General features: G+C 34.3%; 1 protein-coding gene across 4 annotated transcripts in view; it reads right to left on the bottom strand.

Annotated features, from left to right (window-relative positions):
- PRKACB (protein kinase cAMP-activated catalytic subunit beta) overlaps positions 1–15,970 on the bottom strand; it is a 130,515-nt gene that overhangs the window by 33,361 nt on the left and 81,184 nt on the right. For all 4 annotated transcript variants that reach the window (XM_055138277.1, XM_004603323.2, XM_004603324.2 and 1 more), the window contains exons 2-6: positions 12,969–13,030; positions 9,946–10,074; positions 5,169–5,267; positions 4,058–4,140; positions 323–449 (exon numbers count right to left, since the gene is read on the bottom strand). In XM_055138277.1, coding sequence (XP_054994252.1) covers positions 323–449; positions 4,058–4,140; positions 5,169–5,267; positions 9,946–10,074; positions 12,969–13,030 — 500 coding nt within the window. The remainder of the gene's footprint in view (positions 1–322; positions 450–4,057; positions 4,141–5,168; positions 5,268–9,945; positions 10,075–12,968; positions 13,031–15,970) is intronic.

Here is a 15,970-nt window from a genome sequence, read left to right as displayed (position 1 = left end):
GTTAGCACCAAAACACGTAAAATAGCCTGACACTAAATAAGCGCTCACAAATTAGCCATCACTGTTTCTTTCTGCAGAAACCTATTCACAGTTCACGGGCACAGATTATGGGAAACAAACAAATTCTACTTATGATGAAAAGTCTTTACGTTTCTGTAAAAGCCTAAAAATTAGCAGAACAAGTAGCTCAGTTTAAGATATTAGTAAGAAGTGAAGGATTTCATTCAAAGGGAAATTTATAGATATCACTTTTAGTTACCATTAAATGCATGCAACTCATTATTTCCTCAAGTAAATTATATATAAAGAGTTGAAGTCATACCTGGATATAACCTTGGTGGTCAATTAAGAGATTTTCGGGTTTTAAATCTCTGTAGATGAGGTCTAGCGAATGGAGGTACTCAAATGTTAGCACTATCTGGGCTGCATAGAACCGGGCATGGGGTTCACTACAGAAAAACAAAACATTGATTATTCTGTAAAATGGGTTAACGTAGGTTAATTAAGAACTCATGCAAAACAATATGTGGAAGAAGTATTTTTAGAAAAAAATTTAATTTTAAACATTTAGAGAATCTTGTTAGCTTCAAATATTTACTAAATCTCTATAAATCAAATTTAAAAAGCTTTAATATGCTTTAATGAAAACTATACACGAAGAAAAATGTAACTCTCAGATTGTCATCCTATTTTAAACTATCATTGCCATATTAGAAAACACTGTTGTCTTTATACCTGATGTTGAAGAAGACTCAAAAGAAAATATGTACATTAATTTATCAGGGCCATTGCTAGCACTGGAAGAGTCTATTTACCTTTCTTACAGATTTTAAGTGCTTCAAGAATTTCACTTTAAGTGAAATGCAGTTCTATAACTGCATAAGCAGAAAATTATTGAGATTTTATCCAAATTGTTCTCATTATGAAATTAACATCTACTATAGAAAAAAATCTAGTCCTGATGATGAATAAGAGCATTCATAATCCTATCCAGAAATTGCTGATATAAATCTGGTTTCTGAGTTTCCAAATTTACCATGCATGTTCACAAAGATTCATAAATATAGCACAGTGTGTTGCAATGGAAGATTGGATCTATTGATAGAGTTGTGCAATTTTGATGTTACATTTGCACAACTACCTGAAAGAATGTACTAACTTTTTAATGTGAACTTCAGTTTCACCTTCTGGTATATACACTGAATTCTGATCATTTGCCTGACAAATTACAGTGACTTTCAGATTTGTGTCCTCAGTGAACAACCTTAACTATGAATAGAATTTCCCTCAAGACAGTTGACATAAGTTTTATCTGGCAGCACCAGAAATAGAATTCCTCCCCCTACCCCCACCCCACCCCAAGTATATTATGCTGCTCTCTGTGCTGTGACAGTATTTCCTAGGTACTAGTCTGGTATATTTCAGGTGTTCCATAAATAATTTTAAATAAATAAATTTACAAAAAAGTAATTTTGTAGAATAAATTTTTTCCAAGCCCTTCCAGTTTCAGAAGGGCTTGGAAAAAATTTAATAATCTGACCACTGAAATAATTCTATCCCATATGCTGTATGACAGGGACAGTAAGAGGAGATTTAGGGTCACTGAGACATTTATTCCTAACTATGAAAACATATGACCAAGAAAGTCTTCCTAATTTACCTATGAATCTATAAACAAAAAACAAAGAATTGCAACACATAATACAAGTTTATCCTCATATACATAAGATATAATCAATATTTTATACTTCTTCCACACTAATGTGGAGAGTTATAATTGCTTAATTGATTTTGATTAAAGCCATGCAAATCAATAATTTAGTTTTCTTACTGACTCAAAGTTTCTGAGATGGGAGCTAGCAACCTCTCGACTATAACACATATATGATATATATATCTATATTATATGTAATATATACTCAACTAACAGTTAAAGTAGAATATATTATAAAATAATCTATATACATAGTAGATGGGGCTGGAGCGATAGTACAGCGGTAGGGCGTTCACCTTTCACGCAGCCAACCCGTGTTTGATTCCTCTGCCCCTCTCGGAGAGCCCGGCAAGCTACCGAGAGTATTGTGCCTGTACGGCAGAGCCTGGCAAGCTACCTGTGGCATATTGGATATGCCAAAAACAGTAACAATAAGTCTCACATTAAGAGACGTTACTGGTGCCCACTCGAACAAATTGATGAACAACGGGATGACAGTGACAGTGACATAGTAGATGTGAAAGGTAAGAAAAGGCTGTCTCATGCAAATTTGTTTTCCTCCTGTATATAACTTAGTCACAAAGGAAAAGGTAATCACAGCAAATGGACCAATTCTTTTGTATGGAAGGCCTACACTCAGCTGTGCTCAGGGCTTGCTCTTGGCTCTGTGCTCAGGGTTCCCAACTGGCAGGACTTGGAGGGCCATATGTGGAGTTGGAATCAAACTTGGGTTGGCTATGTGCAACGCAAGTGCCTTCCTCACTATACTATCTTTTCTACCCCAACAACATTTTTTTAAACATAGGTTTTGAAGACCAGTTTATGAGTGACATGTCAATGTAAACTTCTGAACTATATGGGATTCTGGCCTACGTGAACAAAGGGGTGACAACAGACAAGACAACAGAAGGAGAAACCAAATCATTAACGACAAAGAGAAATTACTTTGCCTTAGCATATTTCTTGACACATATCAGGTACCCCATGTACATTTTCAGTCAATAAATAAAGTTTTGCTTGGCCACAGCTAAGTAAAATAATTCTTTTTTTTTAATGTCAGTGGATTTTCTTTTTCTTTTTTTTAAAAGTGAATCACTGTGAACTACAGTTACAATGAGTTTTAGTCATAAAATGATTGAACACTCATCCCTCCACCAGTGTACATTTCCCACCACTAATACCCCCAATACTCCTTCTCCCTCCCATTTCCCCCCCCCCCCACGGCCTCTATGGCAGACAATTTCCCTCTGGTAAGCAAAATAATTCTAATCAACATTACTAAATATAACATTACTGAACATAGTCTATTATTAATCCAAGTCTACCCATCTTCTTTTTAGAATCAAATGATCATCTATCAGTTTGAACCCAAATTTATGTTTAATTATGCCAAATTCCAATGTACATAATGAAGCTGAATCCACTTTTGATTCTAACATTATTCCATTAATGCTTATAATGAAAATGAAACAAGTATCACACATAAGTAAAGTCCAATAGATTGTAGCGGAGGGATATTACTACTTGGATGGTGGATGTGATATGGTAACATATTTTGAAGGGCTGTAAAACTATAACCCCAAAACAGATAATAGTCACAAATCATTAACTCAATAAGAAATAAAAAATGAATATAAATTACCTATCTCAGTACTATGTGGACATGGTAGTATTATTAAAGCACAGATTCCTTAATAAGTATATATTTTATTTATATTTATGGGCAGCGGGAGGTTTGGGACCATGCCCAGGAGTTCTCAGGGCTTATTCTATACTCTAAATTCTGGAACACTCCTGTCTGTGGGGGACAGTATGTGGTGACAGAGTGGGATCAGCTGCATGCAAGGCAGGTGTCGTAAGCATTGTATTATATCTCTGACTCTAGATGAGCACTTCAAAAATTCAACATAGTGAAAACTTTAAGAATAATTTCATTAGATCGAAACAAAATTTCATAATCATTACCATGATGCATTATTATCATCTTTCCTATAAATATTTTTCTTATCTTTATCCTAAAGAAGAAAAATAAGCCTTTTCTACTAGACTTGTCTTATTAACTGTATTCAGTAAATATTGGCATATTTACATTTTTTTCCTGGGAATTCTTCAAATAATGAACTTTCATAATTCCTATCAGTGGAAAAATATTAAATCAGTCTCATAGTATTTTGATTTTTAAAACACAGTATATGATGTATCTACTACTATATTTATATAACCCTTTATATTGTTAAAATATTACTAAATGATGCAATAAGAATTTACCATTCATAATAACAAACAGACTGATTTTGAAGCAAACATACACATAAGATTTGAGAAGGGTAAAGTATTCATTACCTGAATCTTCCAATTCTTCTTAGATGCGAAAACATTTCTCCACCGGGAACATATTCCATAACCATGTATAAATTAGAATTATCCTGTGAACAAGTAAAAAGGGAAATCAAAACTATACAGTCAAAGTTACTTCTTAAGAAAGTATTTTAAGCTATCTTCATATTCAATTAGAAAATGATAGAAAAATATTTTATCTGACATATTACTAACATGAGAAACAGAGAATAAGTGGAAGATGCTCTAACTTTGCATTACTTGGATATTTACAATTTTTTTCCCATAATAGTATTTTTGCCACAAATTAGGATATGTGCCTTGGCTGTTCTTTCAGAAAACACTTAATTTTTGAACAGTTAAATATTGTAATAGTGACTTAATGCTTTAATGCATGAAAAAGAATAACCAAGTTAAAAACAACTTGGAATTGTTAGAGAAAACATTTACTCCTTAAGTATTACAGAGTCAAAGATCACAATCATTAATTTTTTTCTATCATCCTAAATATAGAAGTTTTTATTTGACTAAAATAACTAAAAAGATAAAAGATAAAAAGACTGAAATGCTTCATATGAATCAACATTACAGAAAAATGTCTAGAGTTACTCTAAAAAGCTGAAACCTAAATCTTGTGGAACTTTGTAAGGCACTTGAGCAGAGGGCCAAATAGTCACTCTGCATCATATAAACCACCATAAGGTGAGACTGTAGCAGAAAAGTTGGAGGGAAATTGCTATGGATATATTTATTTGCCTGAAAGTGTGAAAGAGTGTGAAAGACACTTAATAAAATATCACTATGGATTTTAGTAAGTTGGTTTTTTAATTTTATAATACTACTGCCTGAAAAATTAAGCATTATCATTAACAATTTACCTAAGGAGAACCAAACTATTCCAAACTTTGAAAATTCATAAAGTAAATATTCTTCAAGGATTGAATCACATAAACTACAAATATATATGTTTGCTTCACTAATATTGTTCACATTTGTTATCTGGTTTAGATTCCTGTATTTAACCATATACTTGTCATCAGATTTGAAATCCTATACTTAACCGTACTTAAAATATAAGAGACAGAAAATATTTTATTTGGATATCAGCAAAATTTACCTTAAAAGAATACTCCAGTCGAACAAGAAAAGGAAAATTCACTGCCTGTAATATTCTTTTCTCATTCAAAGTATGCTCTATTTGCTTCAGTTTAACAACCTGTAAGTGAAAGTTGAATATACTTAATGCAAATAATTAATTCCTATAATTTTAAAAGGAAAAGTTAAATGTGTTCCTTGTAATAATGATACGCAAAATTGCTTGCTTTGGGTTAAGACTGACCATTTTCACTACCAACTAGGTTTATCAGGTTCAAGTAAAAATAGTATAGAGAATATTAAAGTCCATCTCTAAAAAAAGGCCAACTATTTTAGTCAAAAAGCAAGGAACATTGAAGTTATATGAAAAGATGAAATCATTCCATTTGCTGCAACATGGATGGAACTGGAGGACATCACGTGAGGCAAAATTAAGCTAGAAGGAGAAGAACAAATACTGGATGATCTCACTCTCATAAAATATAGAGACACAAAATATAGAGACAAATATAGATGAAACAAGGGAATAGACAGTGATGACAATGACAAAACCTAGGACTTGAATTATAAAGCTTATTAAATAGTTGGAGGCTGGGGGCACATAAGAACACAGGTCACAAAAAGGAAGGTTCTGGGCACTTTGGTATTGGTGGGTTACAGTAATGTATATCAATACTGTAAATATTATTGCTACCGTATTATCTAAACTATAATAAAATCTATTTTAAAAAAGAAGCATTACTGGGAATGGAGTGATAATAGAGCAAGTAGGGTGCTTGCATTGCATGGGTCTAACCCAGGTTATATCCCAGCACCTTTTATGGTACCCTGAACTCAGCAGGAGGGATCCCAGAGTGCAGAGCCAGAAGGCCCTGAAACAAAAATTAAATAATGAAAGAAACATCACAAGTTTCATGAGGGTGTGTGAGAAACAGACTCATAATCAGTTACTGAAGAATATAAATACAGAATAGCTTCTAATGCCTATAGCTTATTAAAGGAGATGACATAAAACACCAAAATATCTAGATGCTGATTTACATGTTCAGAAGGTCAGCAAAAAAGATGAAAGTGGAAAAACTGATAGTTAAACAATGGTGAAATGAAAAATTTGGTAATTTTATAAAACCTGAATAAATCTGAGGACAAGTCCTAACAATTCCACTTGTATAGTCACACAAAAATGACACATAAGATACTGGCAAAAAAGATAATTTCTCAAAACAATTGATCATTTAGGAGTTACTGAGTTTTCCTGTGAATGTCTACTTAACCATGTACTTTGGGGAAAGTGACTTATCCTGATTTTATGAAGACTGTAATTCTATCCCACGTGTGATTCTGTTTTGAATTTTAAAAAGGCAATCCAAGGGAACCATAAATAATGCATATATGTGTAACTCATTTGAAGATTACATTTTTTCTTTCTAGAGGGTTATTGTCAATGAGAGGGAGCCAGAATTCAGGAAGTTGAACATGAATAAGAAAGATAATTGATTTATTATCTAATTACTAGTATATAAAATTAGAGCATACAATAGTGCTGAGGAAATGATAATTAAAAATCAGAAAATCTGCATTTTAATCTAAACCTTCCATTTGATCAATGTAATTTTGGAGATACTTTAAATGTTGAACTTTAGTTTATCTACAACATAAAGTGGTTGTACAGTCCACATTCTAACTAGTTACAAAACAAATTAGACCAAACTGATCATAATAAATTAGGCCACGAATGAAGGATAACTGTTCCTTCATAAATAGGCATTTCTTTTTTAGCAGTTCCAGGTTCAGAGTAGAATTGAATGGAGCCACAGAAATGTCCCATATATCCTGTTGCCACAGAAGTGAAGCCCCTCCCCTTACCAACATTACCCACCAGAGTGGAGTGGTATATATGTTAACTCACAGACTATAATTAATATTAATTCAGTGATGTATATTCTATGGGTTTGGACAAATGTATGATGACTTTTACCCAACATTACAATAACATATAGAGTAATTCAATTTCTTAAAAATCCTCTGGACTTCACCTACTCATCCCTCTTTCCCCTCTAATTCCAGGCAAGTACTGATCTTTCTTCAATGACTACAGTTTGCCTTTTTTTCAGAATTTCATAGTTGAAATCCTACTGTCTGTGAGGAAGTAATGAAAACTGAAAAAGGAAGGCTTTCATGCGGTATACTTCTGTCAACTCTTTGTGTTTAGAGCATAACAAGTAAAAACAGAAATATATGTGTGTATTAGAAAAGTAACTAGACTTAGTTATTTTAAAAGTGAGTACCAACCAAATGTAAAGTATAAAAATAAGTGCAATAGATATAAAGACAAGAAAGTGTGTGCTTTTGTGTGGCAAAAAATCCATTTGGAAACATGAAAAATTATTACGTGGCCAATAAGATATAAATAATTGCCAACTGAGAATTTTTAAGTGTTCAGAGAAGAAAATGATTACATCAGGCCTAGTACACAGCCTTTCTGAGTTTTAGACACTCTAGAAAATGCTGATAATAATAATAGCTATCGTAGTGATTGGTACAAAGTGAAAGCATAAAAATATCAGTTGAGGGGCTGGAGATATATAGTACAGCGGTTAGGGTGCTTGCCTTGCACACAGCTGATCTGGGTTTGATGCCGCACACCTTATATAGTCCCCTAAGTTCCACCAGGAGTGATTTCTGAACATAGAACCAGGAGAAAACCCTGAACACGGTGGAATTTTGCTCCCAAACCAACCAAAAAATGTCACTTGCAACTATAACTTATTTTTAGAAGGAAGAGCTCACTCCAGCCTCAGGGCTGGAGCCATAGCACAGCGGGTAGGGAGTTCACCTCGAATGCGGCCAACCAGGGTTCGATTCCTCCGCCTCTCTCGGAGAGCCCAGCAAGCTATTGAGAGTATCTCTGCACGGAAGAGCCTGGCAAGCTCCCCGTGGCATAATCAATATGCCAAAAACAGTAACAAGTCTCACGATGGAGACGTTACTGGTGCCTGCTGAAGCAAATCGATGAGCAATGGGATGACAGTGACAGTGACAGGAAGAGTTCAGCTAGGTCTTACGGGATGACAGTGACAGTGACAGGAAGAGCTCAGCTAGGTCTTAAAGATGAACAGTTAACAAAGATAGTGGAGATCTTGGAGACAAAGGGGTACTCAAACATTTGAAGTAGGAAAATTTACAAAATTAATCTATATGCTAGCTCCATTTAGCTATGTATTAGAATAGTACTTCTATGTAGCTGTCAGAAAACATGAAGTCATGAAATTTGCATACAAATGGATCAACATGGAAAGTATCATGTTGAGTGAAATGAGTCAGAAAGAAAGAGACAGACATAGAAAGATTGTACTCATATGCGGAATATAATATAACTGAGAAGTACAAGTTTGCAGTGATGCAATTTCTGGCAGATATTTCTCTGGACTTAGTTACTAAAATACTAAAATACAGAAACCCAAAACCGTGAGGCCGCTAGTGCAGTCACTCGACCTCATATTTCTTCATTCTCAGCAATGGAAAACAAATTATCAAATGCTTCCTTTTCAGCAGGTCTGACTTTAGGGGGGAGAAACTCCAAACAATAATAGTGAGTTTTGTTGAAATACTGAATGTAATCAAAGTGAAAGTAAAGTGAAATTTATCAGTTACACAGGCGGGGTGGAGGTCTAGGGGTGTGGGGGGAGCTAGGGGTGTTGGGGGGCAGGGTGGAGCTATACTGTGATTCTTGGTGGTGGAATATGTGCACTGGTGAAGGGATGGGTGTTCGAGCATTGTATAACTGAGACTTAAACCTGAAAACTTTGTAACTTTCCACATGGTGACTCAATAAATAAATAAATAGAATAGAATAGTACTTCTCAAAATTTGGTAATGAAGCATCCCCATTAGTGTAAAATTAATAAACAGACCTATTCATGTTTCATTTCAAAGTTCATGACTTATATTTTGTTAATATTTTTATAGATTTAAAAACATTTATAACAATAACATACTTCAAGGCAAACATTTGATAACTTATTTATAAGGAAGATCAGCCATATATCATCACACATTCCCCTATACCATATGTATAAATACGTGTGTGGTGCTGGGGAATGATACTTCTTGCATTGATTTTTAAATTATAAAACTCAGTTTTTTATCTTTTTTTGTGTTTTGGGCCACACATGGAAGTGTTCAGGGCTTACTTCCTGGCTCTTTGCTCAGGGATCACTCCTTGGAGCTATAGTGATAGCACTGTGGATAAGGTGTTTGCCTTGCTTGTGTCTGACCCAGGCTCAATCCCTGGTATCCCAGATGGTATCCTGAGCACAGCCAAGAGTGATCCCTGAGTACAGAGCCAGGACTAAGCACTGAGCACAGCCGGTGTGGCACCGAAAACAAACAAAAATATCCCTGAGTGCAGGGATCTCTCTTTACAGTACATAGCACCATAAGGGGTGACAGAGATTGAAACTGAGTCAGCTGTGTGCAAAGCAAAAGTCTTGCCCTCTGTACTCTCTCCTGCATTTTCCTACAAGGCAGGATGTGATCTATAGATTTCTATTCTTTACATCTTAAATTCAGTCCTATGTTAGTAATTACACATACATATATTCATCATAATTATTCAAATAAATAATACAACCCAGAAACTAAAATTACTATGTGTCACACTATAACAAGTACAAATGAAAATTAAGTACAACAAAATTATCTGACAAAGCAAATGACAAGTCATATACTATCTGCTTAATACTTTAATTGATAAAACCGGATTTTATCCTTCATGAAAATAATAAAAATACACTAACCTTCTGCTTATCTAAGATCTTCATGGCATAATACTGTTCAGTGGCTTTATGTTTCACCAGCATTACTCTTCCAAATGAACCTGTTCCGAGGGTCTTTTTCCTTTCGAAATCCTCAAGTCCAGCATTATTCTACAGATACATGAAAAAATAAAATAACTTAAAACCAGAAGTTCTTATTAGAAGACTGTCAGAGATGTAATAGGCTAAGTAATATCAGAAAAAAATTAATGTACAATTATACATTTATAAATATTACAAGATTACTGGGATTCCAGGTTAATTTTTGTTTCTTTTTTTCCTTTGAAGAAGAAAGGATCCATATTTTTTTAATTTCTATTTTATTTTTTGCTTTTTGGGTTACACCTGGCAATGCACAGGGGTTACTCCTGGCTTTGCACTCAGGAATTTCTCCTAGCGGTGCTCAGAGGACAATATGGGATTCTGGGAATCAAACCTGGGTAGGCCACAAATGCCCTACTATTGCTCCAGCCCCAGGATCTATATTTAAGAAGATAATTATATTGAAAACAAAGCATGCTGGAAATAGAAATAAGAGCTTTAGATATTAAAAGTCGTATTATAAAATAAATTCTGGTATTGGACTTCCAATAAATTAGTTCCATAGTTCCATATTTTAATGATTAGAGATTAATCAAAAGTATATTGACAAAGTCAATCATGGGAGCCTTATAAATTCATGTGCCTGCAAGTGACTGTAATGAACAAAAAGCTGAGAAATTAAAAATCCCTTTCACTAGAGTTAACTTGGTAAAAAGTATTGTTGTACTTCATTTCTATTTTTATGCAAACATACACAACTAGATAATAATAGCATAATAAATCCTAATGATTTTCTCTTGCTGATGTTACAATAACCCAACATTACCTAAAACAGTAACTAAGAAAAGGAAATGTTCCTCATTCTCGTCAAGATAAGCAAAATCAGAGTCCTAGAACAATAATCAGTCTCTTTTACTGTCTGAATAGATGCTTTGTTATGAGCAAAGATCTTTGTTTGGCTTTGACTATAGCACAGAAGGAAAAAAATGGAAGCATCAATCTATTGAATTTGTTGCAGCCACAACAAAACAAAAATTGCTAAGAATAAATTATGCACTAAATAGCAACAAGTAGTAATTGCTGATCCATTTGTTTAATAGGCTTTCATTGCAAAGAATATCCATTGAAAATCCTGGAAAAAATATTTCCAAGTGCCAGGTTGTACAGTGTTTCGATTGAAAAAAAAAAAAAGTGATGCGATGCAGTAAAATTCTTATGTAAGAGAAGAACAGCTATTTCCGGTAGTCGGATTTTGTCTCCCTGGCAAATCAAACCTTGCTTTGCAGACAGCATAGCTTCCTATGAATCATTACAGAGAAATGAAGCAAATCTCAATGTTTAGTTATAAAATGTATAGTAGTCATTTTCATTTCACATTTCCCATTATTTTAAATTACCTTGGTATTCTATATCAGTGCATGAAGAATTCTTATAATTAGGATTAAATTAATATTATGCATTCATACTTAATTCTGGCTTTTCAATATTAGGTGGATTAATATGTTTAACATGATTCTCAATTAAGCAATGAAAACAACATCATTGATAAATCACAAAACATCTCTTTTTGCTAGTTAATGCTTTTCAGATAAATATCTTCCTCACTGCCGTTAATGTATCAAGTTACATAATGTGTAACTTCTTATAATTACTTGAATGACTATATTTTAACAAAGGTCATGTTAAATATTTCTAAATCCTAGAAACAATGTTTACTTAGAATTAAAATTTTTTAAAATTGGTGCAACTCTGGTTTATATATGTGCAAATATTTACATATTTTAGGGGTACAATGTTACCACATTGAAAGTTGAAATGTTCTTTAAAAAAAACACTTGCAATAAGTTTATTGTCACAGGAAAAAATGTTTTCAAATCAATCTACTACTAGAACTAGTTAATCAGAATAGCTTCAAAAATTTTTTTAAGAGCAGGGCTGGGGAGATGGCTTAAAGGGCTGGAGAACATGCTTTTACATGTAGGAGGTACAGATTCAACCCTCTCCAACCAGCATTTCCTAGTCTGACCCCCAAGCACCAAGTAGGGAGTCACTTTTGAGCATCACTGTATGTGTCCCAAGAAAACTAACATTTTAGGGCAGGAGAAATAGTACAAGGATAAGATGCTCCTTTGCATGTGGCCAATCCCATTTCAATCCCTGGTACTGCACATGGTCCCCTGAGCATACAGACAGGAGTGGCCCCTGAGCACCATTAGATGTAGGTCCAAAATAAAAGCAAACAAACAAAAAGAGGCTTTAGGTCTTAAGTGAGTTGCAAAGTACCTGAATTTTGTAAAATCCACCATACCAAAATGTTTATTAAAAAGTCCCTATGGGTAGGGATGTGGTCCATAGGCAAGTTTTTTGTGACTGAGAATTTGAAAGGGGGTAGGTAGGAAGAGAGCTTAAGGGCTGGAGCATAATCCTTGAAGGCTGAAGCTCAGAACCTGATGCTTCTCACCCCAGCCTTGGTGGTCCCCAGCACAATGGGCCTAAGCAACATCATATGGTCAATCCAAGCATTAAACTCTCAGACCTGGTGGGTAGAGCATTGCTTGAAAAATCTCTTCCCTCCTCCCCTCACACAAAAAAGGATTTTTAACTACAAAACAGGATCCTAGTTGTTTTAAGAAAAAAAATGCAAAGAAATAAATTTTAACTATTATAGTAATAGACTATAATTTAAACTATTATAGTAATAGAAAATGTTAAGAGTTTGTATCAACTTAGGATCAATATAAAAATTTATAATCAGGTGTATATTGGAAATTAGTTCCCTTTCTAATGTAGGTATACATGAAATTATTAATAATTAAAATGTTGTGATAAAATGCCTGCTAAATTTACATTTGTTAATGTTACTTTCAAATTAAAGTTTTTAAAACTGCAAATGCATGACTAGAAATCATGAATTTACTCAAAATTTTACTTTCAAATCATAGAAAATTTTAAATATTTCTTACCTGAGCAGGATTTTCCCACTTTTTTAAAAAGTCTTCTTTGGCTTTGGCTAGAAACTCTTTCACTAAAAATAAAAACAAAAAGAAATTTCTTGTAAAAATTATTACATTTCACACAAACAAACTTTAAAAAAAACAGATTTATGGCAAGCATGGTAGCCACAAAGCATATATACCGATAGCTGTAATACACTAATGAACTATTTACTTTCTCTAAGGAAGCAAAATGTTTCTCAAATTTCTGAAAATCCCTAGTACTGTTCTTCTATGTGGGGACCATTTTGATAACTCCAAATCTAATAACAAAAATGCTGTTCCTGAGAGTAATGCCTGATAAAAATTGAAGCTATAAATCGACCTTGGGAAAAATACCCTTTTCTAAGAAAGAAAACTTTCCTTCCCTAGAAGTTTTACAAAAATTTCTATTTTCTAGGGAAGAAAGGACAGCGGTGATATCAAGAGAGTCTTTAAGCATTAAAAACTGAAAACCTGGGGCTGGAGCGATAGCACAGCGGGTAGGGCGTTTGCCTTGCACGCGGCTGACCCGGGTTCGAATCCCAGCATCCCATATGGTCCCCTGAGCACCGCCAGGGGTGATTCCTGAGTGCATGAGCCAGGAGTGACTCCTGTGCATCGCCGGGTGTGACCCAAAAAGCAAAAAAAAAAAAAAAAAAAAAAAAAAAAAAAAAAAAAAACTGAAAACCTCCTCGAGCATGTAAGGCTGGATTGTCTCTGATAAAGGTCTATTTTCAGTGATGGGATTTGTTATTAGATTTGTCTGTGTGCCAAAGGGCAGAGGAAAGGGGGGAAAACAGACTATTATAAAAAGGGCACCCACAAGCACTTAAAAAAACAAAGCAACAATAAAAAAAAACACAAAAAAGCCTAAACATCTTAAAAATCTCATTTTTAAACTTGGAGCCAAACTAAATATATGAATTCCAAATTAAAAAATGTACAGAAAAGTAAAACGACTCACAGCCAGTTATTCATACAGTGACCTGTAACAGTTACATTACTTTTCTAGAGCTGTGGATTAAATTTTTAGGTCTCTTAAATGATGAATCATATAAAAGTATCTACTTTTTATTGTTCTTCCACTTTATTTATAGGGACTTCTATTTTAAAATGACTTCAAGTTTTTGAAAACATGTAATAAGAAAAATTTCAGAGATATGAAATTACATAAACAAAATGCATTTTTGCTTCCAAAAGTAGCTGTCAAAGAAAAATCTGAGTACACAAGAAGCATTTATTTTGATTTCTTTATAAAAATTTAATTTCTTTAACATTTAAATCTCCAAATAGAGAAAAAGGGACTTAAATAGTGACAAACAGCACAAAGCTAGTCAAGGTAAACTGATAGTGGCATACCAACATTTAGCTCATTAATAATACGAGCAATGATGATGACAGCAATTAAGACTAAATTAAAAATGGGAGTGAAGGGCTCACAAATTCTTAAATAAGACCATATTAAAATAGGATACACATTAATTCCCTCTGTTAACTCCAGTGAGGCAATTATAAAAAATACAGTTACAACTAAAAAAGCTGTTGGAATTCTAAATGTTGTGATTTCAAAATGGTGAGTATAGGTATCCAGATCAGATGTATTTTTTTGTTTGTTCTTATTTTTACTTTTTGCAATGCTGGGATCAAAAACATACTCACACATACAAAGCAAATGCTCTATTGGTCTACATCCCTGGCTAAGCAGACAGTTTTTACAGAGGAAGCATTTCTGAAAACATTATTTTACTACTTTAAACTGCCATTGGTATTTTGCTGTGAAATACTATCAAATGGCCTACTTTAATATATTTAAGAAAAATCATTTTAAAAATGAGAATTTTTGATGTTATGAAAATTCATCCACCAAAGTAACAAGTCAAACAACCACACCTACTTATGCAAATATGATCAAATTATTTCTGAGATGGACTTGAAGGTTGAAAACTGACTTCAAGATGACTAAGTTATCCTACTTCTCAATGTACTGCTCACAACTTAAGAAGAGTGGTTCTGTAAGTTAGACTGGGGAAGGGGAGTGTGGAACATAGTTACATGCACATGGCCTGACTTGGCAATGTCAGCTATAAAATAAATTTAAAAAAAAAACATATGCTATTGCCAACTGCAACTCTGCTCCCCCAAATATATCTAATTTCTTTCAAAAAGTATGTTTAGTTACCTTCTACTTAAAGAAATTGCATATCATATTAGAGATAAACTCTTCTGATACCTGCATGAGTATGGATGATTTGGAGATAAGTAAAGACTCAGGGAAAGAGAAACACACCCTGACATCATTTTCAGTCTCTCCTGCTAAGTGAGTCTGGCGCTGACAAAGTTATCAGTTAAAGAACAGACTGGCAGCCTTTGCCCCAAATGCATTAAGATGAAAGAAAATTTTATTTATTTTTGGTTTGGGGGCCACACCCACTGGTGCTTGGGCTTACTCCTGGCTTTGGCTAAGGAATCACTCCTGGCAGGGCTCAGGGAATCAAATGGGATTCCAGGGAACCCTGGTAGGCAACATGCAAGGCAAATGCCCTACCAATCATGCTACTGCTCTGGCCAAGCTACTGAGTTTCCTGCCCACATGGGAGAGCCTCACAAGCTTCCCATTGTGTATTCAAATGCCAAAGCCAGTAACAAGCTGGATCTCATTCCCCTGACCCTGAAAGAGCCTTCAATGTGGCACCGTTAGGAGGGACGAGTAGAGGGAGGCTTCTAAAATCTCAGGGATAAGACAAATGGAGAGGTTACTGAGACCACTCGAAATTCGACGATCAACGGGATTTCGTGATCATGATCGTGAAATAATTCCATGAAGGAATACTATTCAGCTCTAAGAATGAACAAAATCATAATATTTGCAGCAACGTGGATGAAACTAAAGAATATCCTGCTGAATAGAGAAGGAAGAGGATAGATACAGAATGATCTCTCTCTCTCAAATGTGATACCGAAGACACCCAGCAAGGAAGCAACAAAGATCC

This window comes from Sorex araneus, chromosome 5 (assembly GCF_027595985.1).
Source record: "Sorex araneus isolate mSorAra2 chromosome 5, mSorAra2.pri, whole genome shotgun sequence".
NCBI classification, from domain to species: Eukaryota; Metazoa; Chordata; class Mammalia; order Eulipotyphla; family Soricidae; genus Sorex; species Sorex araneus.
Note: the sequence above shows the minus strand (reverse complement) of the source record. Positions and strands in the feature narration are given on the sequence as shown.